The sequence below is a fragment of the Etheostoma cragini genome, chromosome 17 (assembly GCF_013103735.1).
Source record: "Etheostoma cragini isolate CJK2018 chromosome 17, CSU_Ecrag_1.0, whole genome shotgun sequence".
NCBI classification, from domain to species: Eukaryota; Metazoa; Chordata; class Actinopteri; order Perciformes; family Percidae; genus Etheostoma; species Etheostoma cragini.
This window is the reverse complement of record NC_048423.1, coordinates 6,841,286-6,859,366: the sequence shown is the minus strand read 5'-3', so window position 1 is coordinate 6,859,366 and position 18,081 is coordinate 6,841,286. Positions and strand designations below refer to the sequence as shown.

General features: G+C 38.7%; 2 protein-coding genes across 6 annotated transcripts in view; both read right to left on the bottom strand.

The window, feature by feature from the left end:
• Nucleotides 1–4,060: 4,060 nt before the first annotated feature.
• On the bottom strand, nucleotides 4,061–6,147 carry sf3b5 (splicing factor 3b, subunit 5). Of its 2 annotated transcripts, XM_034899033.1 has the most exons (3): nucleotides 5,911–6,147; nucleotides 4,451–4,750; nucleotides 4,061–4,194 (listed from the first exon to the last, which is right to left on the bottom strand). In XM_034899033.1, the coding sequence occupies exon 2, from the start codon at nucleotides 4,720–4,722 to the stop codon at nucleotides 4,462–4,464; it is 261 nt and encodes an 86-aa protein (XP_034754924.1). In that variant the 5' UTR covers nucleotides 4,723–4,750; nucleotides 5,911–6,147; the 3' UTR covers nucleotides 4,061–4,194; nucleotides 4,451–4,461. The 2 variants fall into 2 exon arrangements, with proteins under 2 accessions (XP_034754924.1, XP_034754921.1); XM_034899030.1 differs by having other exon boundaries at nucleotides 4,061–4,750.
• Nucleotides 6,148–14,976: 8,829 nt separating this feature from the next.
• oprm1 (opioid receptor, mu 1) overlaps nucleotides 14,977–18,081 on the bottom strand; it is a 21,033-nt gene continuing 17,928 nt past the window's right edge. Inside the window, exons 3-8 of one of the 4 annotated variants that reach the window (XR_004660246.1) lie at nucleotides 17,858–18,033; nucleotides 16,939–17,117; nucleotides 16,446–16,629; nucleotides 15,790–15,938; nucleotides 15,174–15,217; nucleotides 14,977–15,073 (exon numbers count right to left, since the gene is read on the bottom strand). Coding sequence is in view for 2 of the 4 variants with exons in the window: in XM_034899029.1 (XP_034754920.1) it covers nucleotides 15,022–15,073; nucleotides 15,174–15,217; nucleotides 16,446–16,629; nucleotides 16,939–17,117; nucleotides 17,858–18,033 (635 nt within the window). In the remaining 2 variants the exon portion in view is untranslated. Of the gene's footprint in view, nucleotides 15,218–15,341; nucleotides 15,939–16,445; nucleotides 16,630–16,938; nucleotides 17,118–17,857; nucleotides 18,034–18,081 lie in introns of those variants that run through there. The other 3 variants (XM_034899029.1, XR_004660245.1, XM_034899028.1) reach the window with 3 other exon arrangements.

Below are 18,081 nucleotides of genomic sequence, written 5' to 3'. Positions count from 1 at the left end.
CGAAAGGTTTTCACTTAATAGCCCCCAGTGTTGCAGTAGCTGTAAAACACACACACACACACACACACACACACACACACACACACACACACACACACATTGATAAAGTTTCCCAGGCAGAATGGGAAGGCAGTTTCATCCCTGGCACACTGCCTGGAGGTCTGGGTTGTAATGCAGGTCTGATTGTCAACTGAAATATTGTGGCTTTTAAACATCAATCTTATAATACCGTGTGATGATACAAAAAGCGTAATTATTAAAATGTTATTACACTCAGATCTTCCATTCAAATTGCAGTCATTCCACGTCATTCATCCAATACTTGCAGTCTTTGCAAAAAATGTGTAAAGAATGACAAATGAAAGAAAAACTTTTGGGAAAATACAAAGTCAGCATTCAATGTTCTCTGCTCTGAATGTTGTTCTGTACAAAGTGAAGGTGACAAACTCTATTTCAAAAGGACTCCACTTAAGCTGTATTTGTCATTGCACGAATGACCAAAAACTCATTAAGTATTTAATCATAAAATAATTTACTTTCCTCCTCTGAGAGCCATTTTTGTTTGCATTTATTCAGATGATGCAAGAAACGCACTGCCGCCTTCTTCACAGAAAATACGTAGTGTTTTTCCTCGGTGCAGAGTCATTGCTTTGTGCCATTTATCTTGGATGTTTCCACACCGCTGGTGAGCCTGTCTGTTCAGTAGAGACGGAAAACGAAAGAAGGAACAGAAAGTGGGAGAACAGGAAGAAATTATGAGGTTTGCAGAAGGTTTACTGGAGGAAAACAATGGAGAAAGAGAGTTAAGGCAGATAGATAGATCAGGTGGGTGACAGAGAAGGGCAAAGATAATTGGATTGTGGGAGCAGTCATATTTGACAAGGGCGCGTGTGCTGCCTGCACCTTTTAACCATTTGGCTGAGGTCCTGCGTAACCAGAGGAGAGGCAAACAAGGTGCTCACATTAGCATCAACGCGGAAAGGCCAAGTGGTTATTAGAAGATGCCATACACTGTGCCAGAAACTATTTCAAAATGTAAACCCAGAGATGTCAATGCAGTTCCCAGTCTAACTGTAGCTTTTAAAAGGTCACATGAAGGAATAGAATTCATTGTCTAGACCAGGGGTCTTCAATGTTTTTTAGGCCAAGGACGCCTAAGCTGAAAGCGAGACAGGGCAGGGACCTCTGCACTACATATTCTATAAAATTGAGTTGCATATTGAACTTGTCCTACGATAACGTGTAGGCCAAATGCCTTCATACATATACCTTTTCATCGTGCATACATTACTAAGCTATGAAAATAATAATCATTGATATATTTATGTATTGGGTATTTTAGAATTATTGGTAACCACCCATCTCCTCAGGGATCTAGTAGGTTTCATATATGTACTGTATATAAATATTCACCTCAGGTATACAAACGTTTTTGATGTCCTTGCACTGTAAAAGTCTTTATGGTGTGTATGTGTGTGCTGGCAGGCAGGTTTGTTGGCAAACCTTTCTCAGAGTGAAAATTGCAGACTGTTGAATCATTTTTCCTATCTGCTGGTGATTGTCTCAGTTCTGTCAACACAATGTTTTCCTTGCTGTCTTCCTTAGAGAAAACCATAGAGTGGAGATGTATCTGAGAGCCTGTAATCAAAGTACACCCACCTGCAATAAAAAAAAGGAGATTCCATCTCTACTTATGTCACTGGACAGGCCACTGGAAGCTAAGGAGCAGACTTCTATTCCTGTGCTCAGAGAAAACAAGTCGGGCAGTTTATGTGAATGTGACAGCACACCAACAGACCTCACGCTGCTTTCATGCCTGACGGACTTGGCAGCACCGTCTTCACGACTCTCACAGTGAGGACAGATGGCCATGACTTACCCCACTAAGTAACCCTCTAACACACACACACACACACACACTTCCTTGGCACCCACTGACTTGTCTCTCAATCCAACTATGAGTCATGCATAGCATCCTCTCCCACCAAGTGTCAGTATTCTTTTGTGAATTTGCCTGGCATTATTATGCTTCCATAAATCCCCTAAAGTCAGCAAGTGAAATCTCAGCGCCTGTTGCTCTTTTCTAGTAACACATCTCACTTGTCCTGCTGCCCACTTCAGTCCAAACAAGGGCCTACTGCAGCTTCAAACACCTATTCTACAGTACTTCAACCAGCTGGAGACAATTTACATTAAAAACATATTTTCTAGTAGCAAATTAAACAGACCGTCCTGATCAAAGGCGCTGATTCAAATTCAACACTGAAATAGTTGTCTTAATGTCTGCCATGAGCCGTTCTCTGCCATGAGCCGTTTCCAGTTTCCAAAACGGGGCCACTGCTTTACAGTACTTGCTTTTCAGATATCCAAATGAACAGTACCAGACCAGGCAATTTGTACTTGAGTGACATACTGTTCTCTACAAAATAGACAGTACATGGTAAACATGTGGCAATGTGCTATTCATTTACATCTGGACAATAGGTCATAATGAGAAACAGTGTATCAGGAGGTTTAAGGCGGGCATAGCTGATCAGTGTGCAGTGCACTTCAATGTGTGGGTGGATGATTGGGTACAAACCTGTGTACTCCAAAATGTGGAGCATGTGAGAGACTGTGTAGGTGGACACTAGTTTAATTGTCCACCTACATTTCATTTGTTTGGCTTTGAATCTGCAAGGCCAGACAAAATAAATCTCAGTGTTGAAAACATACCGCCATGCAGTTTACATGTACATGCAGTTGCTTTATGCTGGATGTTGATAATGTTCTAGACTGCAGGTTACATTTTCCAAACTGACCTCAAGTTTTGTAAAAAACTGAGTGTCAATGCAAAAATGAATTCCAGACTTTGGGGCATTTAAGCCCTAGTTGGAATTTACTTTGATTACTCTACAGATAATGGCTGTGTGTGTGTGTGTGTGTGTGTGTGTGTGTATATACTGTTTATTTCTCCTTTCTCATGTACAGTATATATTTGATACAACACTAATTGTTTATGTTAATGGTGACCCTTTCTGCATTGTTCTTCAGTCAATATTTGTTTGTGTTGAAGCTGGTGCGCCAGTAAAATATATTTTATTTTTTAAAGTGACTATATGTAACTTTTACACAATTCTGAAACTGTGTTATGGTCCATCTGTTGATCATAAATGACCTGTAACAGCAAACGAGAAAAGAACGCTAGTTTTGTATGCAGTTTTTATTAATACTACAGCGCTACAGAGCACACATTCTGACAGGTCACGGATTTTGGTGTATCACCTGAAAAGCTTGTGTTAAATGTACCTAGCCAGGTAATAGGTGGCAGGAGATGTCTATATATAGGCCTAATTTTGCTTTAATTTTATCTTAAAAGTTATCTGCAGTAATTATGGCTGATACTGGGGGACAACCATCACAGGAAAAAAAAAAATGTACTAAAGAACTAAATTCTAAAGATGACGAAAATTATGGGATTGTTAATGATTCAAAAACGTCTTGAATCGGCCCTCAGGTATGTAACATGTCCATTTCTTTCATAAAATAACTTTACAATGCACAAAGAGGTTGTATGCCAGTAGCCTTCCATTTAGCACGGCCATTTTATTCCTTTTAGTGCATGTTTGTATTTTCTTATCCCTTGTCCCGTTGTACTGTAAAGCGCCCATGGGTTTCAGGAAATGTGCTGTAGAAGATATTACTGTTGGTTGCTACAACTATCTCTTTTAATGCTTTGGCTCTTGAGTCATGACACAGTGACAGTGATACCCGGTTTAGCTCACAATACATCTGAAAAAGGGCTAAGTTACCATATACAATACTTGAAATGTGAATGGAATTTGAGGTCACTAAATGATCGGAGTATGAATTGCACCTTTGCAGTAACAATTTCAACTTAAAACCTATAGAAGATTTCTGTAAAAATACCAAATGAGAGAGTAGCCTTTACAAGACTGGAGTTCATTCCTTCTACAGTATTTAAGAAACCACAAAAAAAGTCACTTTGCGCTGCTCTAACTTCAATTTGTCACTCATCTGTATGTAGTTTGGGCATTGACTTTGTGATGAAAAGATACACTTTAATTGCTGGCGTATGAATTTTAATTAAAAAACAAACAAAGTTTAATCAAGGATACAGCTACATCAGTTAACACAAGATGATAGTATGCCACTTTTCCATCTTCTCAGATAATTTCCCTGAAAGCTGCAGAACTGTATGGGACAAGAGACAAGGTTTTTCAGTGATCCAGATGCAAGATACATGTGAAGATCTGTGTCCAGGTATCTTCTACGGTGCAAATGGACAATATAAATCAATGTTGCAAACTTGGCGGGTTATACAAGGTTAATTTTATGGTCAGAAATTTCACAAGAGCATAACATTAAATATGTTTTGCTGAAAATCAATTTGTATGTTCAACAAAAGAAACATACACAAACATCCTGTAAAAAAACACCCACAGCTCACTCCAGCGTAAACTAAGCATCGTCAGGTTTGTCTGCTGGTGGTCCACATGGTTGAAGCATCTTCTCCATCAGGTTGAAGCGGACACGTGCTTTGCTCTCGTTCTCAGCGACGGAGAAGTAGTTGAGCAGGTCAAAATGTCCCATGTAGGAGCAGTAAGAGTCTCGGTGCTGGTTGACCAGCCATTCCCACTTGCTGGTGTCGGCGTGTCCGGTGCCGATGTACTTTGACTGAAGATGCTCCAGTTGACTGTGAATGTTGTATCGGTCTGTCATTCTCGCAGCGATGAGAGTCCCAGAGGCTCTAGACAAAAGTGAGAATGTAATCATTATTATATGCACTTGGATGCAATGAATCCACCTTGGAGCATTAGCTGCATAGATTAATAAATTAAAAAAGGGATTAAACAAAAAGGCAAAGTATACAGTCAGGGAGATAAATATTAGGCGTGTGAGGATTCAAGCCCCAAACAACTTCAAGGTACGTAACGCTGTCTTTGACTGAATGTTTGTAATCAGCTATGACAGTTACCGTAGCATTTCTAACATTAGTGAATCAATTACTTCAGGCTGCTACTGAGGCAGATAACAGGCTAGCGCCACCTATTTCCTTCTTAACGTAACTTTACTGAGCAGACAAGTACACATTTTCTGCTAAATTAGTACTTTACACTCTCTCTCCCCAAATGTGTTTGCATTAAAAAAAATTAATCGTATTATTATTTATAGTAGAGGTAATTGTTGTGATATATCTTATAAAAGCAATTAGATCATGACATGTTTTGTTTAAATTAATGTTTAATCCAGTGTGACATTACCAAAAGGACACATGTTTAGACCAGAGACAACAGTGTCTGAGACCATGTATGGAATAGTCTTATAAAGGAGATATGCTCACACCTAATAAATATACTGTATTTATTACAATAAAAACTACGTAAAACAACACTTGACAAAAGAAAATGAACAAATATGTACGTTATGGTTGTTTTAGAAAGAATAAGAAGTAAGATGGGACGTTTAAAGCGGCTTGATGAGGGAATTTGCAACATTTCACAGTTCGTATTAAAAATTATACAGCAAGGACATTACTTAAGTTCATGCAAGAGGTACATAGATGGACTTAACCATACAACAGTTAGCTACGCGATTATCTTGCTATCTAGGTTAGCTATTAACCAAAAAAACAGCTACATCATGAACTAGCTACTGTGTATGTGCTAAATCCAGTTACTTGCTCAATATAACCGTAACGTAGTAAGTACCGGAAAAACAACTCCCTCGCTTTTATAAATAACAGTTAGCTAGCATGCTAATGTTGACTTTCTGGCTAACAGTAACGTGAGGTTAGCTACCTCGTGTTAGTCCAATAAAAGTCTCCTCGAGACCTAACTTAAACTGCTCTTTTTGCAAAGTATATGTTTCTTAATGATAATATAGTTTTCGGGTGCAAAATATACTTACTCGATAAAATGTAAAGAATTTAAGAACGAACGCAGAAGATGTAAACAATATGTTCTTCCGTTCCGCTGTCCGTGGCAATCATAGACAGTTCAAGGAGATCCCGTTGTTCTGGGCGGAGACCAGTGAAGGATAATAGGAGCAGTTTTTCCGGTGATGGCTAGGCTTTACTGCGCAGCCTCCAACTGAGCTTGACGACGTGGTTGTGACGTGAACAACATGTCTTTAAGTTGTAAGCCTTCTGATAACCGTGCCAAGAGAAATCTCAATCCTTCCCAATCAGCAGAGACGGAGAGCGTAGGTATATATAACGAGATAACATATGCACAGGCCAATTACTGCTAACTAACATGCCAGTTAACGTTAGTAATTAAACCTAAAAAGCTAATGGAAGTCCAAACTGCGTGTTTCTCCTGATAGTACGGTGATTCGTCAACTATGCGACTGTGAGTCATGTGGTTATGACTCAATCGTTAGCCTTTTTTTACAAAAACGTCTGCTGAGGAACCATAACGTGAGGTACAAGGTAATAGAGCCTTTTATACATTGTCGTGTTCCTTTAGAAATAAACAAAGGACAAATAGAGACTTTAAACGATTCAGATGTAAAGTTATTCGCTGTTAAAGTGGTGCCAAAATGAATGGCAGTCATTAAGATGCTAACGGAAGGTGATGGCTTCGTAGCAATAAAATGGCATACCCAGCTTAGGTGGCCATGAACGGTGACTTCCAATAGGTTCCACCTGTAAAATAAACCGGAGAGAAACAAATTGGGGTAACTTTTTGTTCCTTTCAAGTTTAGATTCAAATTTGCATGGCCAGTGTTGCTCAACCAGGTGTACCAGGTTTAAAGATAATAAAGATAGTTTTATCTGTTTTTAAGCCTTTTTGACTCAGATTGACACACAAGGAGTGCTTTAATTTTCGCTGTTTTTTTATTGTAATGTCTGTTTTCCCTAACATCTAAGTGCAAAATTTTGTTTACTTCATGGTAATTTAATTTTCCTTTTGTTAACACACTTTTTGTTGGTAATATTGCTTCTATTTTTTGCTGTATCTGATGCCCTTGTTGGACTATTATCTTCAGGTATTAACAGTACTTTACTCCATGAATTGGTAATGTAATATATATGGTACCTCCTCAACTCGCCTTGATTCTATTAGTTTTCCATTCCGAAAAAAGTCTCCAGGTACTTTTTTTAGTACCACCTCAGTCAATGTTCCAAGCAACCTGAGGTGATACCAAAAGGTGTCGTGAAAACCTGCAGACTACAGATTGGTCGGAGAGAATCGTCACTATTCACTGCGTCATCATTGCTTGTGACCATTTTTCAGTAGTTTAGCCAGCAGGTTTTTTGTTTTGCTGTCTCCAGCATCTTTTGAAACAAAATTTTGTAATGAAAAAAAGAGGACGGGCCGAGTCCCAATAAAATTCACTTGAAGGAGGAACATTTGTATGGGTCCAACTGTTTCCTATAATTTTCTAGAAAGGACCAAATATGTAACTCTCAATTCATAGGAAGGTTCCAGGAAATGTAATTTAGTACTAGTGTAATTATTGTTGACAAAAAATTGAGACAGTGTCTAAAATACTTCCTGAGTTATTAATTTCTATCAATTGTCTTTTAGTTAGTACACAGTCTGAGCTTTTATTTTCTCAAAGGCAGAGCAGGATACCCAGGGCTCGGTTTACACCTATCACCATTTCTAGCCACTGGCGGACCATAGGCAGGTTGGAGCAACTCATATTAGTGTTAAAAACACTCATACAGTGACCATTAAGAAGTAAAAACAAATGGAGGACAAAGTTTCCAGTCATTATTAAATATTTATGATTTTGTTTCTCAGAAATCTTTTTGCAGACTTTTTAGGAAAGTACAGACCTTGGAGATCAAGCACCTAAAACACAAAATCCTAGAATTAGCCTTACCATAATGCAACCCAATAGCATCTCATAGAAGACCCTTCCTGCCTGGTAAACACTCATATCTTTAATAACCCGCTACCCATTTTATGATTGAGGCTTTATTTTTCAAAAAGTGTTATCACAAGGCGTAAGTAGTATTGGAGTAGTAGTCCCCATGACGAATAAATTGTTCTTGATCATATGTAAAATAGAGGGAGTGCCCCTTAAGACAAATGCATAGAAAAAGTGTTTGCTAGCTTTAGTTTAAAACATTCAACGTTTTCTAGTAAAAGCTTTTTGGTAATACTGCAATAGTATGTTTTTCAACCCATGAACAAGACCAGTTGGTATCAATTCAGCTCCACTTACAGTATACAGAACGTTTAATTGTACCACTGAAATACCTTGTCTGCAGAAATCGGGTTGTTAATGAAATCCAGGCAGTGTAGAGTTTGTATTTGTACTCTGTACAATGCACCTTTATAAAGTGTGTAACTGCTCCAAAGTGGCTGAAAAATAGTGCATGTAGTGCAATGAAGGGTCACTCGTGTTTCCTCTATGTGCACGTATGCATACGTGAATAAGATTAAAGACTCTGTCTATATTCTTGTCCTTCAGTTTTGTTTGTTTTGTACTCTGCCAGATACATACGATTAGTACTGTTATTACACTTCTGAATAGCTACATCTAAGATAAAATAATAGTCACAGGGACATAATGATCAATCTTTGATAGCCAATCTTTTAGTGAACAGACCTGGGAACAGCAATACACTAGCAGGAGGAAAGGGTAATGAAATCAGGTGGATGGATGGGACTATTGCCTGACTGGATGGCTCATGTGTCCCAGGATGCCCCCAGCCCTGCTGAGTGATAGCCTAGTAAAAAAAAAAGGAGTCAGCGAAACCTCCTGTGATTTAAACCAACTGCCTTAGAGAGAGCCAATTTCAACCAACAAGCGTCAGAGTTAGATAGAAATAAGAAGTCAAAACAAATTACACCCTGTAGGGTTGTTACAGCAATGGCTGGTTAGTCTGTGGACAAACCGAGGCGGCTCATTGGTCAGTTGTCCAACTACCTGCTTTTGCTGGGTGGCTGCTTCATTGGTGAACACAGTAATGAGGTGGATGGCAGCTTTACAGGACTCAGTGGTCCTCACTGGTACATTAGTCAGACCAACCAACTGGTACGGTTTTCTGGCTTACTTCCGGGCTGCTTTCTTGGGACAATCCATGACTTTCATTTCCCCACCACACCTGAGATTCTCTCAACAACGTCCACGTCTCATACTCCTGATGTGCTTTGGACCACAACAGCTAAATGCAATGTTCCTCTCTGTCAGATGATAAGAGTCGGTTAAACATTAATCTTGGTGTGAAATAGCCTGAGGAAACTACTGCTCTATGACAGTGCTGAGTTATTGAGGTATTAAAGCCTGGGGGACCTAAATCGGATTTGGCACACCTCTTGAACATTCAATCTCACTCTTTCATTCACCTGCTGTTTGGTGTTTATTGAAGGATTTATGTCTATTTGCTGTTATAAATTCATTAATGTTTCCAGTGGTCACATGCTATGATCAGTCAAGCTGTTCACTCATGGTGTTGGATATGACCTGAGAAAATCCCCAAGCAGTAGCAACGATAACACAAGACTGGCCTTTGGCTTTTCCCCTGGTGCCTTCAGAGCAGAACAGCAATGTGAAGCCGATTACTGGATAACCACTGGGTCACTTTGTCAGATGAATAGGAATACCATTTATTGTATTATTGTATTATTATATTTACAGTACAGATACAGTGCTGAATGTCTTTAGTTAGACCATGATGCCTGTTGAGTGTACTGTGGTATTCTACATATTATAGGACAACCCTTTTAAAACATGATTCCAAAGTGTAGAAAATGTGCACTTTTAATCAATGATATCAGATCATAAATATTTTCCAGGCTGCTCTCATGAACCATTTGTACATATAGTTACAAAAATGAATGCAATGTAATTTGTAGGTATTCCACATATTTATAACCACAAGCCCCAAAACTCAGAGATTTCAAGCTGGGGAGCGGAATTCATGTCCTGTGAAAAGTTAAGGGGAAAACACAAAGGTTTCACCCAAAAGAGCTGGTCCGTTGTTAAGACAGTTTCTGCATTGTTCCTCTTCAATCTGAGGTTCGACTATCAGCTGAACTCTTCCTTACCCGCACCTTGTAGTAGTAGACCATGGAGGCTGAGAAGTGTGAGACCCCTGTAATTGGCACACACCCTATGATCCCCCTTTTTGAAGCAACTCCTTAGGCACTGTCCAAAGCTACCAGCCAATGTTGAAGAGGCATGTCAGCATCGAAACGAGATGATTAAATATGTCAAATATAAGAATTTATGTTAAACATATGACCTTAATAAATATGGCTAATCTAATTAATGCAAATCATGACATAATCTGTACATTTACAAAATCAGCTGTTACCTGAATGAAAAACAGCATGTTAATGGGAAAGGAATGAGCCACAGGATCCATTTCTGTTGGATTTGTAAAAACTAAATGTTCTTTAATATTCTTGAGACATAGGCTTTGAAATTTAAGGTCATTTAACTCATGTTTTGTTTGATTAGCTTTCCGTAAAGACGAGGGCAGCCTCACAACATCACGTCTGAATGAGAGTACCGTCTCTGCAGGAAGAGTAGACATTCAACGCCACTTGATAGTAATCGTTTTGACAAGACTAATCATGCTGCCATCTCCAATAACATAATGCCTGGCTCCCCGACAGCCCCATTCATGACAGGATGGAGTTGAAGGCATGTACGCAGACATACATGCAGTAAGTACGCCGACGCCCGTCTGAGACCATACTGATGACAATTTCTCAAACAGAAACTAGTGTAAGCTCCTCATCCACACTTCACATCCATGTATAATTCACTGAATCCATGGTGACCTCACAAATTGTCGGGGTTAATAATATTCACACATGACCTTTTGAACACATTGGAATTTCAGACGAAATCTGATGTGAAATTCTTCAACAACAGAACTTTCCTCACTGTTTAGAAACTCTTTATGTTTTGTGATGAAAGAATCAAAGCTTGCCTTACTGAAATCCCAGTGTGAAATAATGAAATAGTGTGGAAACCTTTTTTGTTTTTGTTTTTTTACTTCCCCTTGACATTTGGTTATACGTAGCACCATATGTCATGCTCGTGCCCACTTGCCGAGCGAGGGGGCAGGGTCAGAGGAGAGCAGACACCTAAAAAATGAAACGCACGTGCTGATAAGCAGGCTTAATAATTGAGAATAATAATTGATTTTTAAATACTCAGAACAAGGAGGAATAAAGTATGGCAGATGATTCACTTTCATATATAGGTCTTGAAACACAGAATAACAAGTTTGTAGGATGAAATGCAGAATTTCAAGATAATTATACAATATTTAACATCATACTCCGTTATGCGCTGTGCAGAAAGAATGATAAAAGTGTATATACATACACATATATATATATATATATATATATATATATATATATATATATATATATATATATATATATATATATATCTCTTCCCTTTGAATGTACATAATTTTTCTCAGCTCTTGCCATGCCAAAGATTTTTGTCAAAGGGTTCCAAAGAATTTACCATGAGGGAAAGTGCCAAACAAAAAAAAAAAGACATTACACCTCCCTAAGACATGGAGGATATTTTTCATGCCAACAATTACTTGCATACAAATTTTAGGTTCCTGTTATTGTGCATGCAAATTCAATGCAATGGCATAAATTGTAACAGAGCTGCTGTTAATGTGATTTGTTACACCGATGCTTTTACTGCAATGTCCAGTCAAACGTTCTGCTGTGACATCTCAATCCACAGCCAAATGACACACACACTGAGCTGACGCAGCACCTTATGGCTGAAATATGGAGAAATGTCAGAATGATGAGTCTATACATTAGAGAAATCTCTTGGTGGTACATTCTAGTTCTGGGGCTAACAAGTGATTGATGGGGAAAAACTCCAGCCTAAAACTGATTTGAATTGTCAAATCCAGCAATCATGTCTGTCTCAATCTTACAAAGTAAAGTTTAGGTTTATATCATCATAATTCACTTTTATCGGTTTGTAATTTGTAATACTCATTGATGAGTATAGAGATTTAAAGCTGTCATGTTACATGTTGAGAATGGAATCTGTGTATTTGAAGAAAAGACACAAAGGCGTTCATTAAGATTTAGAATTACGTTTTATAACAGACAATGCATGGATTAACAGTATGTATTTTATGTGTTGTACATAGAGTAGAAATTATCCTCTGTACATTAGATCACAAGAAATGCCATTTTAAGACTTGGCTGCAAGTTAAGTAATGATTGAATCACAAGTCATGTAAATAAGAAAATTACAGAAAACAGATAAAAAGGTGGCATGGATAGCATCTTATACATTTTATTTAAACTTACCTTCAAGAGTGTATTCTGTATATTGCACCAAGTGCCTGCTGTCAAATGGTTATTATATACAGTGTATAGAAATGCAGAGATGGCAAAAGTACTCCCTTACTCTACTTAAGGAGAAGTACCGGTATGTGTTAAAAAATACTCTGATAAAATTAGAAGTACTGATTTAACTTCTTTACTCAAGTACAAGTAACAAAGTACTGGCCTGGAAATTTACTTAAAGTATAAAAGTAAAAGTAGCCGTGGAGCCAAAACTACCTGGACCACATATATGTTACTAAAGTTGTAATGACCTGGTTTAAAGGTATGACAAAAGGTGGAGAACAAAGATATTTGTTCAATTAAATTCATTTTAATAAAATAAACAAAACAATCGTGCAATCAGTTAATCGGTAATGTGTGTAATGTATGGATGTGTGTAGATGTATCAAGGCTAGAGCTCGAAAGTAACCAAACCCAAAGTCCAAATAAACCAAGCAACTTTGAGTAGGGCAAGAGACAGAATGACTGCCCAAGCACTCCTATTCATAGACATGTGAGCAATCAGTTCATTCAGGTGTCAATCCCCAGTCCAGTGTGTTGGCCTAGGAGCCGTCACAGAGTGCACACTAAAAAACTTCAGTGGACATGGAAAAATGGCTCTTTATATGCCATTGCCTACATTTTAAATGGATGTCTGCCAATAGGCCTAAACATCACATATGATTATTGTGACAGAGACTGGGACACCATGTTAATAAGATTCTGACAGAGTAGCAAGATATGAATTCAATTGTGATTCTGTGAGAATTCAAACATGAGTCTTCTAACTTACATTTGAGAGATTTTAGACATTAACATTAACATTAGCCCAAAATAAAGTAAATTTAAGACAAGACCAAGTAATGAGCTTGTAGTAGGCCTATTCTGTACCATTGTCGTAGCTTTGTGCCTATATCCTGTGTTACCCATGCCTAGTTTTGCCCTGGTTTTGGATTTCATGCTTGTTTTAGTTTTTCCGCTTGTGGAGCGTTGTGATGGATGCAGTGTGGCCATAAGTCCAGCCTTTACTTCCGTGACGAACGTGTATAACTTTGTAACAAGTTATAATGCTCGCTTAGCTGCTAGCGTGGCACACCCTCATACTCTACAACTGCCTAGCTAGCACACAGTGCTTACATACTACTATGTAGATTTTCTTCAGGGCTTTTTTATGTGGTGGTGGATCAGTGCATAAACTCCAGTACTTCCCGATACTGATACTGGCGTTTTAGGCAGCATTGGAGGTGATACCAATACTCATATCGGTATCGGAACATCTCTATGTCGGTATTGGAACTGAGCTATCATCAAGGAACGTCCAGTCTGAAATACCACTGGATGGCCAAGCACACAGCTTATGCAAATTCTCCCTGTACCTTGTCAAAGTATTGATTTCACCATTTTATTAATGGGCAGTGTTACCTTGTGTGAAAGATTATTTGCTCCAAAATTGAATGACTGCTCCAAGTGTGAATGTTAGTGTGAAACTGAACACTACAGTAAGCTATATGCCAATGTTGTTTTCAGTAAAAAAAAACATTTGCACAAAGCAAGCTGAGCCACTTTTCCATGTTGATGAGAGCAATAAAATGAGAAAAAATAATGGGACAAAAAGAAATCAAGGGACATTTAGAACAGATAAAAATGTGCAAGTAATTGCAAATTAACTATGAAATTAATGCAATTAATCACGATTAAATATTTTAATCGTTGGACAACACTAATATATTTTGATATTTAAGTCGCCCCTGACTATAGGTCACAGGACCAGCCAAACAAAGCCAAAAAGTGTGACTTATATTACAGAACACACGGTATTACGCATGTGCGACTCACAACAAAGATTGAACAGAAGTGTGGTTTCTCACTCTGCAGCTAAAACAGAGAGCTCAACACAGTGTGAAAAGAGAAGCTGCAGCAATGTGCAATACAACAAAAAATGTGTTTTTAGAAAATTAAACCATGTAAACCTATTCTGGTACAGCCTCTAATTACAATTATGAACCTAAAAATGAGCATAATATGAGCACTTTAAATTCTCGATGCATTTTCCGTTTTCAAATTCAAAAGGTACATTGCACATTGTTTTCTGATTAAGATACGGTACATCGCTTCAGTTAACAACTGAGATTCAATATGACAAAAGCTATATTTAAAAGCACAATAACTTGCTCGTCCACCAGGATCATCAGAAAGAATTTTCAGCAATAGAGTAGTTATAGTAATTTACATGGGAGATAAATACAATCATGTTCATCTTTACAGATCGTTAAAAAAATACTGGTACACATAATATCAAGTAGAGCTACTGTAAAGGCAACTGGCAAGTTAAGAATACAGCAACACATGTAAGCACAAGCATTTCTAAAGATTACAACATATGTACAATCCTGCTTGGCTCACTTGTTAACTTCTTCAGAACCCATACCTGGTGTAATGGCTGTTAAGTGGTAGTTAATCATTCACTGGTAGTACCATGTGTTCACACTGTATGTCGCAACAGCACGATATGTGTTCTGTGCAAACAGGCATTGTGTGTACTGGTTTAGATGATCAGTACAAGGATCCAGTGTAAGTAACACAGCGGGTTTCCCTTCCGTACATTCAGAGGTGTGTCAAAATCAGCAGAGAGAGCATACAGTGCTCTACTGTATGTCTATTTAAGTATTATGTATGTTTATTTAAGGAAATAATGAAGACAGAGGGGGCAGGAAATTACAACAAAGGGTCAGGTGGGTTGAGAGGGGAGTCTTCCTAAAGTGATCAAAGCCAGCATGGTGCTGTGCAGATCAATCAATGAAAACCATTGTTAATAGATCGAAATCCATACAGAAGCTGAACAAAAAGCACATTTGGTGCTGTAAATGACATTTCTGTCACCTGCTGTCCAGTGATGCCTTCATGTGGTGAGGGAGCCAAAGACCCTTTGAGCATAAAAGTCCAAAACCAGATTAGATCCTTTATTGTCCAGTACTCCTGATAAATCCACGTTTCCAAACAATTCAAAATGAAAACATCAGGAGCGACTGTAACAGATTTGAGAAAAGTCTAGAGGATTAGCGAGATGAGGGTTAGGAGAAGAGGCTTAGATCAATGAGGCAGCCTTGTCTGCAGCATACAGAACAAAACATGATATAAGTGCCTTTTGTGAGTGGCTTTTATAGATCTGTATATATCTGTGTTTACTGGACGTGTTCAGTCTGTATAGTATACAGTATTTTATAGTAATAATAGCAATAATGAAATCTAAAAGCTGTAATAGCATTGATGCACAAAAAGTGCAACAGCTTCTTCAGTTAAGAGGAGTATTGTAATGACGGTCTGTTTATTATTATTATTAGTCTATCTTAAACCATCTGTATTGGTTTCAGAGTAAGAGCCTTGCACAGCCATGCAGCTAGTGACACTGCTCGGCAGATGAACGGCCTGGCCTGATTCAGAGCTGCAGTTAAGCTTGCAGCACGATGCCCAAATGGTCTTTGCTATCAATGCTCACTCGTGTCCTAGATTGACTGATGTACGTGTCACTTTGTGTTTATGTGGTCAGACACCTGTGGTGACCTGCGTGACCTCTGAGTTGAGATCGTCGTTGGCAACGCCCCCACAAGAGCGAGAGTCTGACGACCCCTCCAAGGCTAGTCATACCTGCAGAGAGGAGGGAAAAGAAGAGAAAGTATGTTTATGGTATGTTGTATACAGTATATGTATACCTTTTACAAGACTGTCTGTTATGAGCCATGTATCTAAACTGGAGATTAATTCACTCTTATGTCGACTGTAAATTTGAAGCTTCAGTCTTCAGCTTAGCATAAATACTGGAAAATAACTAGCAAGGAAACAACTAGCTTTGCTCTGTCCTGACGTAAAAAAGAAAGTCAGCTGACAACAAAAACAAAAACTATGTCTTAGCCAGGCAAAGTGTCTTCTGTGCAGGCTCAGCTGGTTATCTGGTAACTTCGTGGTGACGACAAGTCTTATGCTAAGCTAAGCTTACTGGCTGCTGACTGTGGTATCATGTTTACTTTACAGACATAATACTTGTATCAATCTTTTCATTTACCTCTGGGAAGAAAGCAAATAAGTGCATTTCCAAAAATGTTGAACTATTTCTTCCCAGATACACGAGTATGTATACACACAGACAATGTCTACCTGTTGATTGGACCTTTCTCCTGTGTTTCCTGTGTTGCGTTCACGCTGTGGGAGCTTGCGGCTTGTGACTCCGGTCCGGGACGAGTTCTGCATCTCTAACACTGAGGGACTCGGGGTGCAAAACTCCCGGAAACAACGCTTGAAGTTCTCATCAAGGTAGCCATAAAGAACCGGGTTCAGACTGCTGCAGGGGAAGAAAACAAGGATATAGTTAACACAAAAAAATCCACTCCCCCCTAATCTCATCAATATCCTTTTTACCTTTAATATACACTATAACATTGACTCAGGTCAACTCAAGTCATTGCATTAAAATCATGTACCAACAAACATACGTTGTAAAAACGTCAATGCAATATGCTCTTATCTTAAAACACAATTTGGCCTATAATGAGCATCCTTTTATCTACACTTAACCAAGCTTAAATGATTAATCTCCACTTATTATACCAGAATTGTTATATTACAGGGAAAATATTTGTCTAATGCGTACCTGTTGGTGTAGCCCAGGGCAATGCAGAAGTGCCAGGTGATAGTCTGCAGCGTGGAGGTGGGGATATTGATCAGAGCTGTGATGATGACAAAGATGTGGATGGGTGTCCAGCACACGATGAAGACGGCAACCACCACCAGGACCATGCGGGTGATCCGACGCAGGTTTCTGTCCTTCTCCTGTGTGTAAGTATATGTGTGTGTGTGTGTGCGTGTGTGTGTGTGTGTGTGAAGGAGATTTAATGTTTGGGGATAATTGGGAGTATAAGATAAGTGATGGACAAAAGACAAAGTACAAAGAGAGAGGACAGCATGAGAAAAGGTATGGAAGATAATAATGATGGAGAAGGATGATGGAGGATGGGAGAAAGTGGTTAGAGGGCAATGAGAGGAAAGGTAAGGGGGAGTGGATCAAAAGGCAGAGAGAAAAGCAAGATGGAAAGGAAGAAAAGTAGTTAAGGAAAAGTGCATCGGTGGCTTAAGGGCTTTGAGTAGGACCACCACCTTTATTCCATATTTATTTACTGTAAATACATCTACATTAGACTGCGCACATGATTTTGCAGCCAACATTTGGTAAATGTTTTCAGATTTACTGTTTGCGGTAATTTTGTCTTCTACTGCTATAAATTAAAACTGAGCAACAACCTCAGGCTTAAGTAGGTTTTCCCATATTGTTTTATTCTTGAGTTCAATGAGTGCTCCGTATCTGGATGCAAGCTCTGGGCAGCCTTGCATTTTGCTATCTTACTCTTAATGATAATAACAAATAGTAGGCCATGTAGTTAGTAAACCCAAGGTCAGGTATTTTCTCATTTCCATTTAATGAAAAGAACAAGAACATTTTAAATATACAAAATGTTTGTTTTTTAAATAAGTTGTGGCCCATGTTTGTAGAAGAAAGACAGATTTTTCTTAACCTGGGAGCCCGACAGCATGCGCACACTCTTCAGCCGGAGGATCATGAGGCCATAGCAGACGGTGATGATGAGGACTGGCATAATGAAGGCAAAGATGAACACGCAGATCTTCAGCAGGGTGTCCCAGTACCAGGAGGGGTGGGGGAATATCAGCTTGCAGTCAACAATACTGGAGGCTGTGCAGGGTGAAGAAACATACATGCACACATACTGTATGTTCACAA